General features: G+C 43.1%; 1 protein-coding gene across 1 annotated transcript in view; it reads right to left on the bottom strand.

The window, feature by feature from the left end:
* Positions 1–6,699: 6,699 nt before the first annotated feature.
* The window catches only part of LOC126215250 (juvenile hormone epoxide hydrolase 1-like), a 60,887-nt gene continuing 49,546 nt past the window's right edge, over positions 6,700–18,040 (bottom strand). The window contains exons 5-6 of the mRNA XM_049941923.1: positions 13,574–13,808; positions 6,700–7,060 (exon numbers count right to left, since the gene is read on the bottom strand). Coding sequence (XP_049797880.1) covers positions 6,865–7,060; positions 13,574–13,808 — 431 coding nt within the window. The 3' untranslated portion in view covers positions 6,700–6,864. The remainder of the gene's footprint in view (positions 7,061–13,573; positions 13,809–18,040) is intronic.

The following is an 18,040-nucleotide window of genomic DNA, read 5'->3' as shown; positions in this document are numbered from 1 at the left end:
AAAGAGCTTATATCATATGTTAAGGATACTGTATGGGCGGGAGATTTACTACACAAATTACTGAAGCTCTGGTATTTTAAAACAGCTAAATCTTGTTAGTCGTGTCGGACTGAATATTCTAATTAAATCCTCCCAACGATAAGACAGTCCATGTTTTTTTCCTGACCATTCGCAGCAGGACCTGGTCTGTCTCAACAGCTCACTTCGCCACTATCGTCGCTCACCTCAGTCCAAATTGCGGACTGTTGTTCTTTGTTATTTAAAACTATAGCGTATTGCTCTTAATTTATATTTCAGCACTTTGTGATGCTGGACATCATCTTACACAACAGAGAAACTTTCAGAACCACCATGAGATTCTAGCGCCACTAAATCTTCCTTTTTGGGTTACTGTTACCAGGGCTAAAGTAATCTCATATTTTGCACAAAATGTGCACCATTTTACACAAGTGTTGAACGTATTACCTAACTTAAATGTCACGAAAATGCCAGTTTCTCGCCCTGTTACCTAATCCTGATAGTATGCAAAATTATACTCAGCGTATTTTTCACTTAACTGGTGTGAAGCCTCCAGGCAGAAGTTGTTGGGCGTAATAGATGTTCAAATATTTATGACCCACATTGAACCCAGTGTTGCCAACACAATAGTACGTCATGGATCTCACATCTTCTAGATCATTCTTCACACACTGTAAATGTACATTACCTTTTTCTTCCATGCTAATGATGTAATATTAACGGAAAAAAATTAAATCTTTTACCGACGAGTGTGTCGAAGTTACTCGCGAAGAGCCGAAGTAACCACAGCTTAGGATACTATTTTTGACCGTCTGTTGCTTTACTTCACCCAGATCAATTGACATACGGAATTCGTGATTAGTCGCTAGTTATTATCTGTACAATTAGCCATCAACATGTCTGAAATTTACACAGTACTTAACTAGACCCGTAAGACAAGTCGTAATTGTGAGGCAGGGCTTGTCCGACGAAACAGGGATGACGCCAGAAGCGACAGTTATAAAAGCAGACGCCTCATCTGTAATGGGGATCTTTCTGGCAGCAGCGAGGGCGGTTGTTGTTGTTTTGAGAGTCCTGGCGGTCACTTCAACAGACTGCAGATGGGCGGATGTTCACAGGGTATCGCTGCAAATGTTCTTGCCTAGGGTTAAGGTAGCAACAATACCTTACTGAGACAGCAGAAAACTTCGGTCGTTCAGTGAATCAATTCCGTGATGTTTTTTACGTACAAAACAATAATAAGTCAAGATTTTTGAAGATTTTGTTTGGCATTTGCAAGATCAAAAGTTCAAATATACATATGAAGTCATCGACCTGTGCTGCTGGACAGCAAACGGCTACAAGTACAAGGGTTTGTCAAGTATATGCTATCTTTCAAGTGAAATATCAAATTGAAATCGGGGCTAGTAAGCAAAGATAGCATATGCAGTAGCATTGAGTGATTTTAAAATGGGTGCAAATTATATGTCACGCAAAAGCATTTAAATGACAAACAAATGAACAGAGAAAATTAAATAAGAGAAAATATTTAGATATTACTTCCTACAATTAACTTGAGAAATCAAGTGAGCAGATTTCCTGTTAGCGCACGAACGACAAGTTGCAGGTAAAATCCAAATATGTAAGCATCATACGAACAAAGTTTCCAGACAACTCACTAACCTAAGCTCAACCAATAGGAAGGATGTTCCACGGATTAATTTAATAAAGTCAAATACCGTGGCAAGTCTCGTAACTACTGTCTTTGCAAGAAAGCAGAAAGTCGGCATCGGCGGTTCCAAAACTCAAGTCAACTCTCGTAGTTGACAGCATTTTCGCAACGCGAATTAATGCAAATTTAACCAGATAATGCAAGTAGCTCTTGCATGATTAACGAAGAAATATTTCAGATATGTACTTCCTACGGACAACGAAATTACACGAATGATCTCACCAAACAGCGATTCAGCGACGGGCCGCACTCAACACAAGGCACATGTCCTCCACCACCCCCCCCCACTCCCCCCGTAGCACACACCAGAGCATGGTATTCAGAAGACGGCGCCATGCCTGTTTTCCTGAGCGGGCAGCGCGTCATTGGCCAGGGAAGTGCTGACTACACTTCCCGTAAAAGTCTCAGGTAAAGGACTCCAAAGATTACCAGGGTTTTTACACGATCATATATGCAGAAACGCTAAGGGCGTTCGATAAGTGATGCAACACATTTATTTTCTCGGCCATTTTCGATTGGAAAAAAGGCGGAATTTGTTTTCATTTTGTTTTATACCTCTTCTTCCGTAGGAGCAAATTGAGGAGCAAATTTCCAAAATCACGGAACCTTTCAGTACATGAAATTACAACTTAAAAGTAATAACAGATATAATAAAATGTTTATGAACTCAAAAGGAGAGAAGCCATAAGTTAAAAAAAACGCAGTCAACAGTATAACGTAGGAATCGGCTTAATTTTTGAAGGAACTCCTCGACAGAATAGGAGTGACCCATGAGGAAACTTCAGTTTAGATTTGAAAGCCTGTGGATTACTGCTAAGATTTTTGAATTCTTGTGGTACCTTACTGAAAATGGATGCAACAATATACTGTATACCTTTCTGCACAAGTCAAGGAGGTGCAACCCAAATGCGGATAGGATTTCTGCCTAGTATTAAATGAGTGAAAGCTGCTTATTCTTGGGAATAAGCTAATATTGTTAACAAGAAATGACAGTAAGGAATATATATATTGAGAGGACGATGTCAAAATACTCCGAATCTCGTGAACAGGAGTCGACAAGAGGTTCGTTAATTGACAGCACTTATTACCCGAACCATCCGTTTCCGAGTCAAAAATATCCTTTTACAATGCGAAGAGTTACCCCAAAATATAATACCGTACGATATAAGCGAATGAAAATAAGCCAAGCACACTAATTTTCGTGTCGAACGATCACTCAAAAATGTGTGTGTGTGTGTGTGTGTGTGTGTGTGTGTGTGTGTGTGTGTGTGTGAAATCTTATGGGACTTAACTGCTAAGGTCATCAGTCCCTAAGCTTACACACCACTTAACCTAAATTATCCTAAGGACAAACATGCACACCCATGCCCGAGCGAGGACTCGAACCTCCGCCGGGACCAGCCGCACGGTCCGTGACTGCAGGGCCTGAGACCGCTCGGCTACTCCCGCGCGGCGAACGATCACTCACTTAGGATACCGTTCGAATACTGAACGTGGACTTTCCACGACAGCTTACTATCTACCTGAACACCTAGAAAATAGACCTGTTCTGTTTCACTAATCGTATGCCCATTCTGTGAGATTAAAACGTCGGGTTTTGTTGAATTGTGTGTTAGGAACTGTAAAAACTGAGTCTTAATGTGAATTATCGTTGGTTTATTTTCTACAAGTCACGAACATCATGAACTGCACCAGTTGAAACAGAGCCGATGTTGCACACAACATCCTTAATACCAAGCTAGTGTCATCAGCAAAGAGAAATATTTAAGAGTTACCCGCTATAGTAGAGGACATATCACTAATATAAATAAGGAACAGGAGTGGCCCCAATACTGATTCGTGGCGGACCCCCATTTTTGTCGTGGGGCATCGTGGAGTATTCCAGCTTCCGCTCCTACAGTTTCACGAATTCCGGTAAGCGTCGGCGCTATATGTAGCCTTGAAAATAGCGACTGTAACGGAGCTGTGTTCCAAGGAGAGAGCGGCCATTGAGTTCCTTTCGTAGGAAAATCCAGAGCATCGTAGATATTCGTAGGCACTTGCATAGCGTGTACGAAGGCTTGGCAATCAAACAAAAGTACAGTGAGTTGTTTCGTCGAGGCGTCTGCCATCATGGCAAGCAGGTCGCGCAAACCTGTCCGGATATGTGGCGCGCCTGCCGACCGCACACAGCTGTCACTCTTGCATTGTTGGAAACGTCCTCCCGAATGCGAGTCCATCGGAAAGGTTAAAAGCTATGCCATTTAAAAAAAGTACATTTTCTAAGTATTACTGCACTCTGTCTATTGGCCAACAATATGAGTCCCTGACTACCAGTCCATTCTGTGGAAACAGCACATGAATAGCACTTTCCATTTCCGCAACAGCTGCGGCGCAATGTATATATATATATGTATTAAGGGCGGACGTTGATGAAAAACACATAGTATTTCAAAAATGCACCAAATCCACAGTTTTGGAGATATGGTAATATTTTCAACTTTTTTGAATGAAATTTGAAGTTTTATTTTCAAAAAATAATGTATGTTATATTGTAACAAATAAGCCCTCGGTCACAAATATTAAGTCCAAATTGACCTGGTTTCGACGCTACTATGAGCGTCGTCTTCAGAGTTAGACTAACTGTACTAAAACATTAGGTATATAGTACATTAATAAAATTAAAGTTTGTACTGACTCGAAATGATGCAGTACTTACAAGTCACATATTAAAAAAGATCTCGGCCGGAAAGGCGAAGTCATGAACATTTGTCAGATGGCGAGCCGCTAAGGGGTGCTGGTACTGTGGACAGGGGTTGCAACAAGACTCAGAAAGACTTTCTCTCAGAAAGTATTGTAGAAATTTCACTGTTTCATCTCTTTATATGTTGTAAACTTCTCTCTTGAGGTTTTTAGAATAGGTGAAATAGGAGAATTTTCATAATTTTTTAATTATAATTCCACAAGTACAATTTTAAATTCATGCAAAATTCCAAGCACTTTGCCCCATATCTCAGCTTGCAATCAGAATTTCAAAATTTGCTCTTGCGACAACGTTTATTAGGCTTATAGAAATATGTGTAAAAAATTTCATAATTCTAGCATTCATAGAATCTGAGCGAAAGGTACATAAGCTTTAAAAAACAAATTTTTCAGGAAACGCAATTTAAAGTTCAACCTTTTTTCCTTATGTCACTTCTTCAGATGGCACCACATTTGTACTCTGGGTCGTCTTTCCCTTCAAGGCTTCTCTTCTGGTTTCTTGTTGTCTGTCTTCTTTCCTTTACCAGCTCTTCAACTGACTTTTTAGCTGTAGAGACGCGCTGTAAATCTATTTTTCGCAGGATGTCTTGAGTAAAAGTTCCTGTCTTGAAGCCCATTCTATCTAATACCTTCATCCTCCCGACGTTCCCATCATTAAATACAATAACTGCGTCATAAGCTGTAAATCTGACAACTGTAGCAGATGCAAATGTGTTTTTAGGGCATCGTTTCCATATGAGTGAATTTACTCAATTGGATTTTGGGTTTTGCCATGAACACAGTTTTTGAGAAGTGCAGGATCAGTCAAAGATGATCTATCTTCTAGATGCATCCCGCACACGTCTGGTTGAAAGCAATACACAGAATTGTCGTTCACTGTGCTGGTATTGAAGTGCTGCTTCAAAACGTGGGCGTGGCAGGTAGGCCACGTCACACTTTTAATTAATTTTCAGGCACTTCGAATGCGATTTCAGCATTGAAATTTTGAGAACTTATTGTGCATGAGGTGTACTAACAAATAGAAAAATAAATCGAAAATTGACATTTTTGCTCAATTTCATGAACGTCCCCCTTAAGTCAACATGCGGCCTGTCACAAATTGCTTCCTCAGTTGCAACCTACGTCAACAGTTACTTCCGGTTCTGTTGTAATCCGTCACCCTCTACCAGTCCGTCTACCACGGAAGGTATTCCCTGATGTCCTACCATCCTGTCCCTTCTCCTTGACAATATTTTCCACATATTCCTTTCCTTGTCGATTGTACGGAGAACCTCATTTCTCTCATCTTACCAGTCCACCTAATTTTCACTTTCGTTTGTAGCACCACATCTCACATGCTTCGATTCTCTTCTGTTCCGGTTTTCCCAGAGTACATGTTTCACTACCATACAATACTGTGCTTCAAGCGTACATTCTCAGAAATGTTTTCCTGAAATTTTAAGATTCGTGTTTGATACTAGTAGACTTCTCTTGGCCAGGAATGCACTTTTTGGGAGTGGTGGCCTGTTTTTTATGCCCTCCTTGCTCCGTCCGTCAGGAGTTATTTTGCTGCCTAGGTAGCACAATTCCTTCATCTAAGCTTCTCGTTGTTCTCATTTCTGCTACTGCTCAGTACTTTCGTCTTTCTTCGATTTATTCTCAGTCCATATTCTGTACTCCTTAGACCATTTCATTCAGCGGGCCCTGTAATTCTTCTTCACTTTCACTGGGGACAGTAATGTTGTTAGCGAATCTTATCATTGCTATATTTTCACCTTAATTTTTAATTCCACTGTCCAACCTACCTAGTATTTCCACCTTTGTTTCTTCGATATATAGATTGAACAGTAGCGGTGAAAGACTACGTCCCCGTCTCACACGTTTTCAATCCGAGAAGCTCCGTCTCGGTTCTTGTACAAATTGTACATTACCTATCTTTCCATACAGCTTACCTCTATTTTGTCTCAGAGCGTCGAACATCGTGCACCAACGATCAGTAGAAGCAGGAAACACTGGTACAAAATGGACACGTTAAGAGTTACGAGTACTTGTTTAGAAGAAGCGGTGTGTTTCCACAGTAGCGAAAATGAACGAGCGCTTCTGAGGTGTGTATTTTGGACCCCACAATTATTAGATTCTTCTGCTTCGAATGACCGTTGCTGGGAAATCCCTGAATGCTGACCAGTCCTCATGGGGCACCTTGTATGAGGGTAACATGGATATAATAAGCAACGAACGCAATGTGGTTAAAAAAAAAGAAACTATTTTTACTACAATGATTACAATTAACTTGACAGTTTAAATTTGTCCTTAGTGCAACGCATACACTCTAACATTTAATTCTGGTGAGTATGTGTACGATTCTCTCTCTCTCTCTCTCTCTCTCTCTCTCTCTCTCTCTCTGACACACACATTTACGCTCGTATAGACTTGACGAAGTCCCAGACGTCGTCGGCCAGCACTTTGGGCTCCTCGAAGGCCGCAAAGTGTCCACCCCTGTAGACGTTGTAGCGCACCAGCCCCGGGTGTGCGTCGCGGGCCATGGACTCAGGGGTGAACACCAGGTCGTTCTCGAACTGCGCCACGGCTGTCGGCGGGTACTTCTCGATGCTGCAACACAACATAGACATGGTGTAGATTTCCTCAGCCCCGGACACAAGCTGCGTCGTTTAGGGAGATTATCGGTTATAGGTGAGTCAACTCCAACGTAGATAAATAACGTATCTTATTGCATGGGGAGGTAAATGAAAATCATGTTCGTAAACATGAAATATTTTCAAAAATTATACATCTATTTATTTAAAAGTTAATTTTCATTACTTCCGCATTATATACCGGGTGATCAAAAGTATAAATTTGAAAACTGAATAAATCACGGAACAATGTAGATAGAGAGGTGCACATTGACACACATTCTTGGAATGACATGGTGTTTCACTAGAACCAAAAAACACAAAAGTCCAAAAAATGTCCGACAGATGGCGCTTCGTCTGATCCGAATAGCAATAATTAGCATAACAAAGTAAGACAAAGCAACGATGATGTTCTTTACAGGAAATGCTCAATATGTCCACCATCATTCCTCAACAACAGGTGTAGTCGAGGAATAATGTTGTGAATAGCACTGTAAATCATGTCCGGAGTTATGGTGAGGCATTGGCGTCGGATGTTGTCTTTCAGCATCCCTAGAGATGTCGGTCGATCACGATACACTTGCGACTTCAGGTAACACCAAAGCCAATAATCGCACGGACTGAGGTCTGGGGACCTGGGAGGCTAAGCATGACGAAAGTGGCGGCTGAGCACACGATCATCACCAAACGACGCGCGCAAGAGATGTTCCACGCATGTAGCAATTTTTTTTTGTTCTAATAAAACCCCATGTCATTCCAAGCATGTGTGTCAATTTTTACCTCTCTATCTACATTACTCCCTGGTTTATTAAGTTTTCAAATTTATACTGACTTTTTGATCACCCGGTATATCAATTTACGGTTGATCTTAAGAGTTTAATAACTTGAGTTTTAATTGTTTGGCGGCCTGCCTCTCGGATGACCGAATCCCAGAAGCAGCGCCAACGGTCCAGTAGCTATAAACGAACGTACTGGGCAAGAACTGCGACAGATGATGACGAGTTGGAAACCCGTCGAAACGCTGCGACAACACGATGCCGTGACCCGGCTGATAATCCGAGAAGATCACATCAAAACATTAATCTGTTCTCTCGAAGCCACGTACTATGTTCCAGACTACCATAGTAGCGACCTCATTTATATTACGTTCGACGCCTTTCGCATTAAGACTTGTCATTTTCATAGGGAACTATTTTTGCATCATCACTCACGTTTAGTGTCAGATTCTTGGCATGTATCAAGAAAAGGGGTAGAGCCAGAGTAGAACTCCTCGGCATCTCTGACTTTGTCGCCCCCGCCCCCCAGTCAGATTCTAACCTCTTTCCTCTTTGTTGACACTGAACACTTACGTCTGAAGTGAACCACTGCTGAAATTTATCCTAATGCCACGACGTCTCACTTTACGCAAAAGTATTTGATGATCCGCACAATCAAATGCTATTGTTAAATTACGGAAAATACCTACAGTTGTCAGCCTACCGTCTACTCCTGACAGTACCTCGTACAAAAGAATATTTTTTTTCCTGCTGGTACTCTTTTACTGAAGCTAAATTTCGTACCTGACAGCAGATTATCTGCTCCGAGATCCGGCACTTATTTCTTATAAACTGGTTTTTCAAAACTGTCGAACACACTGATAGCAAAGAAACTGGCCGGTAGTCGTCTGTTTTATCTGTCTCTCACATTTTGTAAAGTGAGTTTCACTAACCAGTATTTCAGTCTGTCAGAAAACCGCCTACACATTCCAAACGTGACTGAGCACGGGACTAATTTGGAGTGCACTAATATCAAGTGTTATACACCAACTGCACACTGCTCTGACAAACTTGCGATCGAGGTAGACAGAGTAATGCGACACATCAACGACTCTGTAGTAATTGATATCAGTCCGGCAGTGTGTTACAGAGGGCTCCCAGTCGTCCCCAGAAAGCTGGACGTCTCGTGGCGTGAGGTGAATGTGACCATAGCGCCAAATGGGGCTACACTATGCAGTTGAAGAAAAAGAGTGAAATGAAATGATCGTGTGGCGTTGTTGCGCGGGAGATCCCGTCCGGGGAAGTTCGGCCGCCGGGTTGCAAGTCTTGTTTAAGTCGACGCCACGCTGGGCGACTGGCGCGGTCGGTCATGATGTGGTGGTGATGGTGGTGGTGGTGGTGGTGGTGGTGGTGGTGATGGTGGTGGTGGTGGTGGTGGTGGTGGTGGTGATGGTGGTGATGGTGGTGGTGGTGGTGGTGGTGGTGGTGATGTGATGATGGTGATGTGATGATGGTGATGTGATGATGGTGATGTGATGATGGTGATGTGATGATGGTGATGTGATGATGGTGATGTGATGATGGTGATGTGATGATGGTGATGTGATGATGGTGATGTGATGATGGTGATGGTGATGATGGTGGTGGTGGTGGTGGTGATGGTGGTGGTGATGGTGGTGCCCGGAATCAAACCCGGTCCTGCTGCATGATAGGCAACTGCATAACCACTCAGCTCAGTAGGGCAGTTGAAGGAACTGGAAAAGACTGTGTGTGTCAATCAGCTAGCGGTTGAGGTACCCTGTGGTGGTGGTGGTCTTCATTACAACATGACCCAGAGACAACATTTGGATGAGTTCACATGGGGAAGAATCACTGGCAAACTTGAAGAATGACGAGTGCAGCCCAGGAGTTTGCTGCTGCTCACAGCATTGCTTCACGTGTGTGGGGAGCGTTCCGAACCAAGGGCGCTGCTGTTCGGAGAGACGAGGTTGTCGACCACAGTGAACTGCAGCGGCAGATGGCCGCTACACAGTGCAACAGGGGAGAAGTAACGTTACACACCTCCACCTAATGGGTCACAATAGCTCGCTAAACTAGGTCACGCCCAATTGGACATACGCTATGTGATCAAAAGTACCCGGCCACCCCCCAAAAACATACGTTTTTCATATTAGGTGCATTGTGCTCCCACCTGCTGCCAGGTACTCCATTTCAGTGACTCAGTAGTCATTAGACATTATGAGAAAGCATAATGGAGCTCTCCGCGGAACTCACGGACTTCGAACGTGGTCAGGTGATTGGGTGTCACTTGTGTCATACGTTTGTACGCGAGATTTCCACATTCCTAAACATCCCTAGGTCCTGTGGTTCCGATGTGATAGTGTAGTGGAAACGTGAAGAGACACGTACAACACAAAAGCGTACAGGCCGACCTCGTCTCGTCTGTGGACTGACAGAGACCGACAACACCTGAAGAGGTTCGTAATGTGTAATAGGCAGACATCTATCCAGACCATCACACAGGAATTCCAAACTGCATCAGGATCCACTGCAAGTACTATGACAGTTAGGCCGAAAGTGAGAAAACTTGGATTTCATGGTCGAGCGGCTGCTCACAAGCCACGCATCGCGCCGGTAAATGCCAAACGACGCCTCGCTTGGTGTAAGGAGAGTAAACATTGGACGATTGAACAGTGGAGAAACGTGTGGAGTGACAAATCGCAATGTCAGGGTGTGGGTATGGTGAGTGCCCGGTAAACGTCATCTGCCAGCGTGTGTAGTGCCAACAGTAAAATTCGGAGGCGGTGGTGTTATGGTGCGGTCGTGTTTTTCATGGAGGGGCTTGCACCCCTTGTTGTTTTGCGTGGCACTATCACAGCACAGGCGTACATTGATGTTTTAAGCACCTTCTTGCTTCCCACTGTTGAAGAGCAATTCGGGGATAGCGACAGCATCTTTCAACACGATCGAGCACCTGTTCATAATGTACAGCCTGTGGCTGAGTGGTTACACGAAAATAACATCCCTGTAACGGCCTGCTCAGAGTCCTGACCTGAATTCTATAGGACACCTTTGGGATGCTTTGGAAGGCCGACTTCGTGCCAGGCCTCACCGACCGACATCGATACCTCTCCTCAGTGCAGCACTCGGTGAAGAATGGGCTGCCATTCCCCGAGATACATTCCAGCACCTATTTGAACGTACGCCTGCGAGAGTGGAAGCAGTCATCAAGGCTGAGGGTGAGCCAACGCCATAGTGAATTCCAGCGTTAGCGATGGAGGCCGCCGCGAACTTGTAAGTCATTTTCAGCCAAGTGTCCAGATACTTTTGATCACATAGTGTATACACACAAGAGGCGTGTTGCTCACCCCTGTTTGTTCTCTGTTTTTCGCCTGTTTGTTCTCTGTCGCCTATGGATGCATGTATGTATAACATGCTGTCTGTACTTTAAGGTTACAATATATTGTTAATTCAAAGTATCTTATGTTTCCTTTCAAAAATGCTTCTGCCTTCAAGTGAAATTTATTTAAAGACAATGATAATATTGCTGTCGATTACAAATCTGGCTTCGACTGTTTCGGTGGCGCTGAGTCAGCCTTTACGTGTGCTGAAAAATATTTCAGTGTTTGCGAGCTTCGCTCGCAAAGGAAAATCATTCTACGTGCTTTTATGAATTTCCAAAGTCTGTTTTCAATATTAAAGTTGGTTAATATTTTTGGTTACGAAACTTATTCAGAGATTTAACTCCGCATGGCTTAGGTGAGGCTTCACTTGTGTTTTCAAATATTTTTATTTAATTCAAAGGATTAAAAGCTAACTCAATTCGTAAAGAGATAAAGGTAAAGAAATTCTTTCCAATTATTTCAATAACACGCAGGTGTTTATACCATTGTTTCTTTCTGTGCAACATTAGATTAATTTGCTGGGAAAAGGAATCATTTCATGGTCTATATTATCGGTGGGTTAGTTGCAGGTTACGCTCGCTTGTCATTCATTGGAAGAGGGCGTAACATTTCCATTAATAATAAATAACTTTCTGCCTGTGTATTGAGATTAAGTCATGCTACGTATATGTAAGATGCATTTACTCGCGCTCAAGATACACGTGGCGTTGCAAAAACAATATTTAGAATTCAAACTGCTACGTTATGTCAGCATCGTTGTAGGTTGCAACTGGCGCCTGCGTGCATATTTCAAACCACACGTAGCAGTCGCCACTGACTTACACGAAATAACTGCATTAATTCTACACCACAACGGTTACGCGGAAACCAGGTAATGGTAGACATCATATGGTAAGAGTTTGTATCACGGTATAAGGGTATATGTGTGTGTATGTGGCCACTTATCACGGTATAATTATATATTTTTATTTTTATAATTATATATTTCATTATTTTGGTTGGGGTGGCTTTAAATATCGTGGGCTAGCATGAGACTTTTAATTAACTTATACCGCTATAACACTCGTACGGACATCGACAGCCCGGAAGTGCGTACGATATAATATTTTTTAAACACAACGCGCGACTCACCGCCTTCTAATAAATAGTTTGCGTGAGCGCTGCTATTTAGAAAAGAAGATATGCGTATTCTTACGTAAACTTTAATTATTAACATGGGTCTCAGGGGCTACTGGTTATTTGTGTGCCAAATGTCACAAAGATTGAGATATTGCGGAATGCAATGATCTTCAGTATTTCTTGTTCATTATTTGTAAGGCGAAACCGGAGAAAATCTCATCTGCCGTTAGGTGGCCAAAATGAAACTTACTGAAAAGAGAAATTATTAGTTCATCTACTCCTAAATATTCCACATGCATACCATTTTTATTTAAATTTGTTTTTCTGGAGCACACATAGAGCATGTCTTCACACCTCAGGAACCAGCGACCGAGTGCCGAAACGTGGCCTATCATCTGGTGATCCCGCGCTTCCGCAGAAGTGGGGGGAGGACCTTGCCACCGTATTGGTCAGCCACATTCCATGCCCTCTGGTGTTCTGGTATGCTTCCTCTCTTTGGTTCGGCCAAAGGTGACCAGAGGACTGTCCAAAAGATGATTATAGAATCTACCTTCACTATCTGTGATCAGCAGACGGCCAGCCATTCATTCAGTTCACAATTACTGGATTCAGGGATCTATTTTAAGGAAGTGCACATCTGAATGATTAAACATACAAATTGGCCTTCTTTGCTATATTGGTATCCGGCTTTCTTGCTGGGATGTCTAAGCTTTGGATAAAACATATACCACAGGAAGAAAATGTGGCCTTGCCAGGGTGGAGTGAGTCGATCAGAAATGTGCACTAGCTACTAGTCATATGCGTTATGCATTACTTTGCATTAAAAAGTAAGGACGAGAGTAAATTATAGCCTAACATGGGCACTAGCGCTAATATTTCAAGCAGTGGGTATGATAATCATGAAAATATTTCTGATGATAATTGCACTCGCTTGGCAAGCCACTCAGCTAGTAGGCCTGTCTATTAGATGCCACAGAATGGGGTATGAACCTCCCACCTCAACGTCATAAACTATACTTGCAGACACTGTTACTAAAAGAGATGGAGCGTAGTAAGTCCATGTCAGATACCGTGTTCTTATAGCTATACTCGTAGACACTTCATACATGGGAAATCCCAGTCGAGAGACCGAATGTTTACGTGCGCAACCCAGACAAATGATTTTCTACAGTAGGGTAGGTTACTGTACCCATAGATAACATCAGTACTCACACTCTCTTGCGGCCGACTTTTGCTGCTTTGCTGAAAGCTTCAGAGTAGAGCCTGACGGAGGTGGTGATGGAGCCAGTGACCCAGTAGATCATGACGTTATCCAGGAGGTCCGCCAGTTCGTACTTTTTGGTTAGACCTCCGTCGGGCAGAGTCTTCCAAGACGGGTCGGTCCAGGTGGAGAACTTCTCCAGGATGTAGGCGGCCAAGCCAACAGGTGTAGTCTGCAGTGCAATCCCTGGAGAAACCACGATTATTGAGTGCATACAGCAAAACACACATAAAAATGTATAAAAAGAATTAACTGCCCTTGAGGAAGACGAAACAAGGATATGCTATTGAGTTTGAAGAAAGGGAGCGAAGGATAGAAAAGGTTAGCAACGGAAAGTCAAGACAGAGCACATAAAGAGACTGCGAAAAGAAAAAAGAAATTAAATAATAAGTACACTGCCTGACAAAGGATGTGAAGCACCAGGAAGATATGGTCGGACGTCTATGAACGAGAGGCGTTCAATAAGAAACGCAACACGTTTTTTTCTCGTCCAACTTCGGTCGAAAAAATGCGGAGCTCCTATAGTTTCATAAAGTTGGAATGGCTCTGAGCACTATGGGACTTAACATCTGAGGTCATCAGTCCCCTTGACCTGGAACTAATAAACCTAACTAACCTAAGGACATCACACATCCATGCCCGAATCAGGGTTCGATGCTGCGACCGTAGCGCGGTTCCGGACTGAAGCGCCCAGAACCGCTCGGCCACTACGGCCGGCAGTTTCCCAGTTGGTGATGGCTCTATACGTAACCACCAAAATGGGCTGTGTAAAGGAGTTGCCTTCGGTGCAAAGCGAGAGCATCGCAGGTATTCACAGGAGCTTGCAGAATGTCTAAGGTGGTCTGGTAGTGAACAAAAGCTCGGTGAGTCGTTGGGCGAGGCGTCTGTCATCACCGCAGTCAGGTCTCGCAGAGCTGTCCGATCTTCAGCATACCGGCTGGTGCAGCACAGCTGTGACTCCTGCAATCTTCGAAAATCTGTTCACTTTCATTCCAGGTGATCCACAGATCGTAATCAGACACCTCGCTGCACAACCGGACATTCCTGTCGGCCTCACGAAAGTCTGCCCACTGGAGAGGAGCTGATAAAATTTCGTTGGACTGTTCTTCCTCATCCACCCTCCAGCCCGGATCTCACACCTTCCGACTTTCATCAGTTTGGCCCAGTGAATGATGCACTCCGCAGGAAGAAATATGTGGATGATTTGGAGGTCATTCATGTAGTAAGACGTTGGCTCTGAGGTCGACTAGTAGAGAGGAACCATCTGGACATACATGCCCCACCAGTAAGGTGGCGTAAGGTCCTCGCACAGAACGGAGATTATGTTGGAAAACAGGGTTTTGTAGCCAAAAGAGTGGGAAATAATGTAGTGTAGCGGTTTCCTGTATAAAACCAACCTGCTTTTAGAAAAAATGTGTTGCATTGCTTACTGGACGCCCCTCATACGATGTAAGATATATAGAACATAATGACATGAGGGGTAGGAAACCCCGGCATTGCCGAACGTGGTCCAGAAACTAAATTGAATGACTATAATATAATGATAATTCACATCTTATGTTTAATAATTCTTTATTATAAATTTTGTAGCAGAAATAGTGGCAAACAGTTGAGATGTGGAAGCAAACGGAAACTATGGAGGCACTCAAAATTTCGAGCATCTGAAAGTAGCAGCAGTGCCTTCTAATAAGTTACAATGTAATAAATTCCGTATTTCGGTAGCTTATCTCTGGAAGGAGCTAATATACTTACGCCGTTCAAAAAATTGAAGCCGCATTTAGAAGCACCAACATGTTACTATGAGAATTAAGAAACAGTTTAAAACTGGAGAAAGACAAATATGATAAATCTGGTATCAACAAAGTTCGGTGCAATAGCTGTAATGTGAACTACATCGCTCAAACTGTCAGGTCGTTCAAGTTGAGGTACAAGGAACGCAGACAAGACTTTGGGCTTAATACACAACTGGCCATTAAAATAGCTACACCACGAAGATCGTGCTACAGACGCGAAATTTAACCAACAGGAAGAAGATGCTGTGATATGCAAATGATTAGCTTTTCAAAGCATTCACACAAGGGTGGCGCCGGTCGCGACACCTACAACGTGCTGACATGAGGGAAGTTTCCAACCGATTTCTCATACACAAACAGCAGTTGACCGGCGTTGCCTGGTGAAACGCCAGTCACTACTCTTGATGAACTGTGGTATCGTGTTGAAGCTGCATGGGCAGCTGTACCTGTACACTCAATGCCCAGGCGTATCAAGGCCGTTATTACGGCCAGAGGTGGTTGTTCTGGGTACTGATTTCTCAGGATCTATGCACCCAAATTGCGTGAAAATGTAATCACATGTCAGTTCTAGTATAATATATTTGTCCAATGAATACCCGTTTATAATCTGTATTTCTTCTTGGTGTAGCAGTCTGAATGGCCAGTAGTGTAATTTCAAAAAGTCGGCCGCAGGCACGCACACCCATCAAAATCACTCTTCGTTGGTTACTGAAAAAGACCTTTTCCTACTATGCACATACGGGAAGGAAAATTGGAGCTAGTGGGACAGTTTGAGATTACGATACATAGCGGGTCATTTTTTTCATTTGTAGATAGTGAGTAGAGATGTAGGCGCTAGAAAATGGAGCGCCGAGTGCAGAAACCTGAACATTTCCGACATATTCTTCTGTTTGTGTTCAGTTAAGGGGTGACAGCAGCGGGGACAGCAGAAACATTTGCGCCGTGTACAGGGATGACACCGCTGGACACGGCATGGCAAGAAGATGGTTTTCTCCTTTTAAGAGGATCGCTTTGGCATTAGTGATTCCCCACGTTCAGGAAGACCTTCAGGGTTTGACGAAGTTCACGTAAATGCATTAATCCACAACTATCCACGTAGATGTACTCGAGAAGTAGCAAATGTGATGAACTGTGATCATTCCACCATCGTGCGACATTTGCATGCAGTGGGGAAAGTTGAGAAATAGTGTGTATGGGTACCTCATACTGTAAGCTAACATCACAAAAAATCAGCGGTGTCCATCTCTGCCTGCTCAGCATCAATTGTCTCGTAAACAACACTCACCATTCTTATGCTGTGTCGTTACTAGTGATGATTAATGGTGATTTTATGCTAACATAAGAAACAGAAAGGAACAGTTGAGCGCAAACAAATCAGCAGCTCCCCGTACAAAGACCTGCGCGCATCCACAAAAGATACCGCTATGCATGTGGTGGAACAGCGGCGGTGTGGTGTACTACCAATTGCTTCTCCGAGTGTAACCATCACTGCCGACATTTACTGTCAAAACTTTAGACGTCCTGCAGAAGCAGTCCAAGAACAACGACCAGGACGACTGCGTGAAGAGATGCTACTCCATGATAATGCCCACCAACATTCTGCTAGACTGGCGAATAACACTATTCATGAGTTGGGTTGGGAAGTCAACTATCTACCTACCTTATTAACCTCATCTTGCACCCTCAGATTTTCACCTTCCCCGGTCTCTACCGAACAATCTTCAAGGAACTTCCTTTAAGGATGAAAACGCGCTCCGAACATGGATCGCCGAGTCCTTTGCCCCGGAACTACCTGATCTCTACGGTCGCGGAATCGAAAAGTCACCCCAGCGTTGGCAGACAGAACAGTGACGGAGAATACTTTATTGATGTCTAAAGTCTCTGTTACGTGTATCTGTTGTGTTTATTAAGCATATAGAAGAATGCTACGAATTTATGCACCAACCTAATACATCTAAAGCCTTGCATTATGACGATACTAGTTCGTTTTACATATTTTCTTCAAACCAAATGCATCAAAATAAGTTCATGGATTTAAAGGCTCTCTGTAGTCTCATATCCCTTTCTTGTTGGATATGTCAAAATAACATCCCGAAACTGCATCCATCCTTCTGGAATATGAACTAAACTTTTTTAATACAATACATTTTTAAGCCCGCATCTCGTGGTCGTGCGGTAGCGTTCTCTTCCCACGCCCGGGTTCCCGGGTTCGATTCCCGGCGGGGTCAGGGATTTTCTCTGCCTCGTGATGGCTGGGTGTTGTGTGCTGTCCTTAGGTTAGTTAGGTTTAAGTAGTTCTAAGTTCTAGGGGACTTATGACCACAGCAGTTGAGTCCCATAGTGCTCAGAGCCATTTGAACCATTTGAATACATTTTTAAGATGTTTATAGATAGTCTGGCTTTGTACGCAGATTACTGGGGAAGTTCTAGATTCACCTCAGCATTCCTTAAATAAAGGGAGACCATTAATGTTTATCTTAGGTTCAGATACCTATAATAATATGTTTGTTGAAACTAAATTCACGATAGATTGATATGGCAAAATAAATGTCTCTATCCCTTACATCTTTTGCATTAGAACCATTTCTAAGTCAAGGTGTTTTTTTTTCTTCTTTTTTCCACGTA

The sequence above is a fragment of the Schistocerca nitens genome, chromosome 12 (genome assembly GCF_023898315.1).
Source record: "Schistocerca nitens isolate TAMUIC-IGC-003100 chromosome 12, iqSchNite1.1, whole genome shotgun sequence".
Classification (NCBI taxonomy): Eukaryota; Metazoa; Arthropoda; class Insecta; order Orthoptera; family Acrididae; genus Schistocerca; species Schistocerca nitens.
The sequence above is the reverse complement of the archived record's forward strand: the minus strand, read 5'-3'. Positions and strand labels throughout refer to the sequence as shown.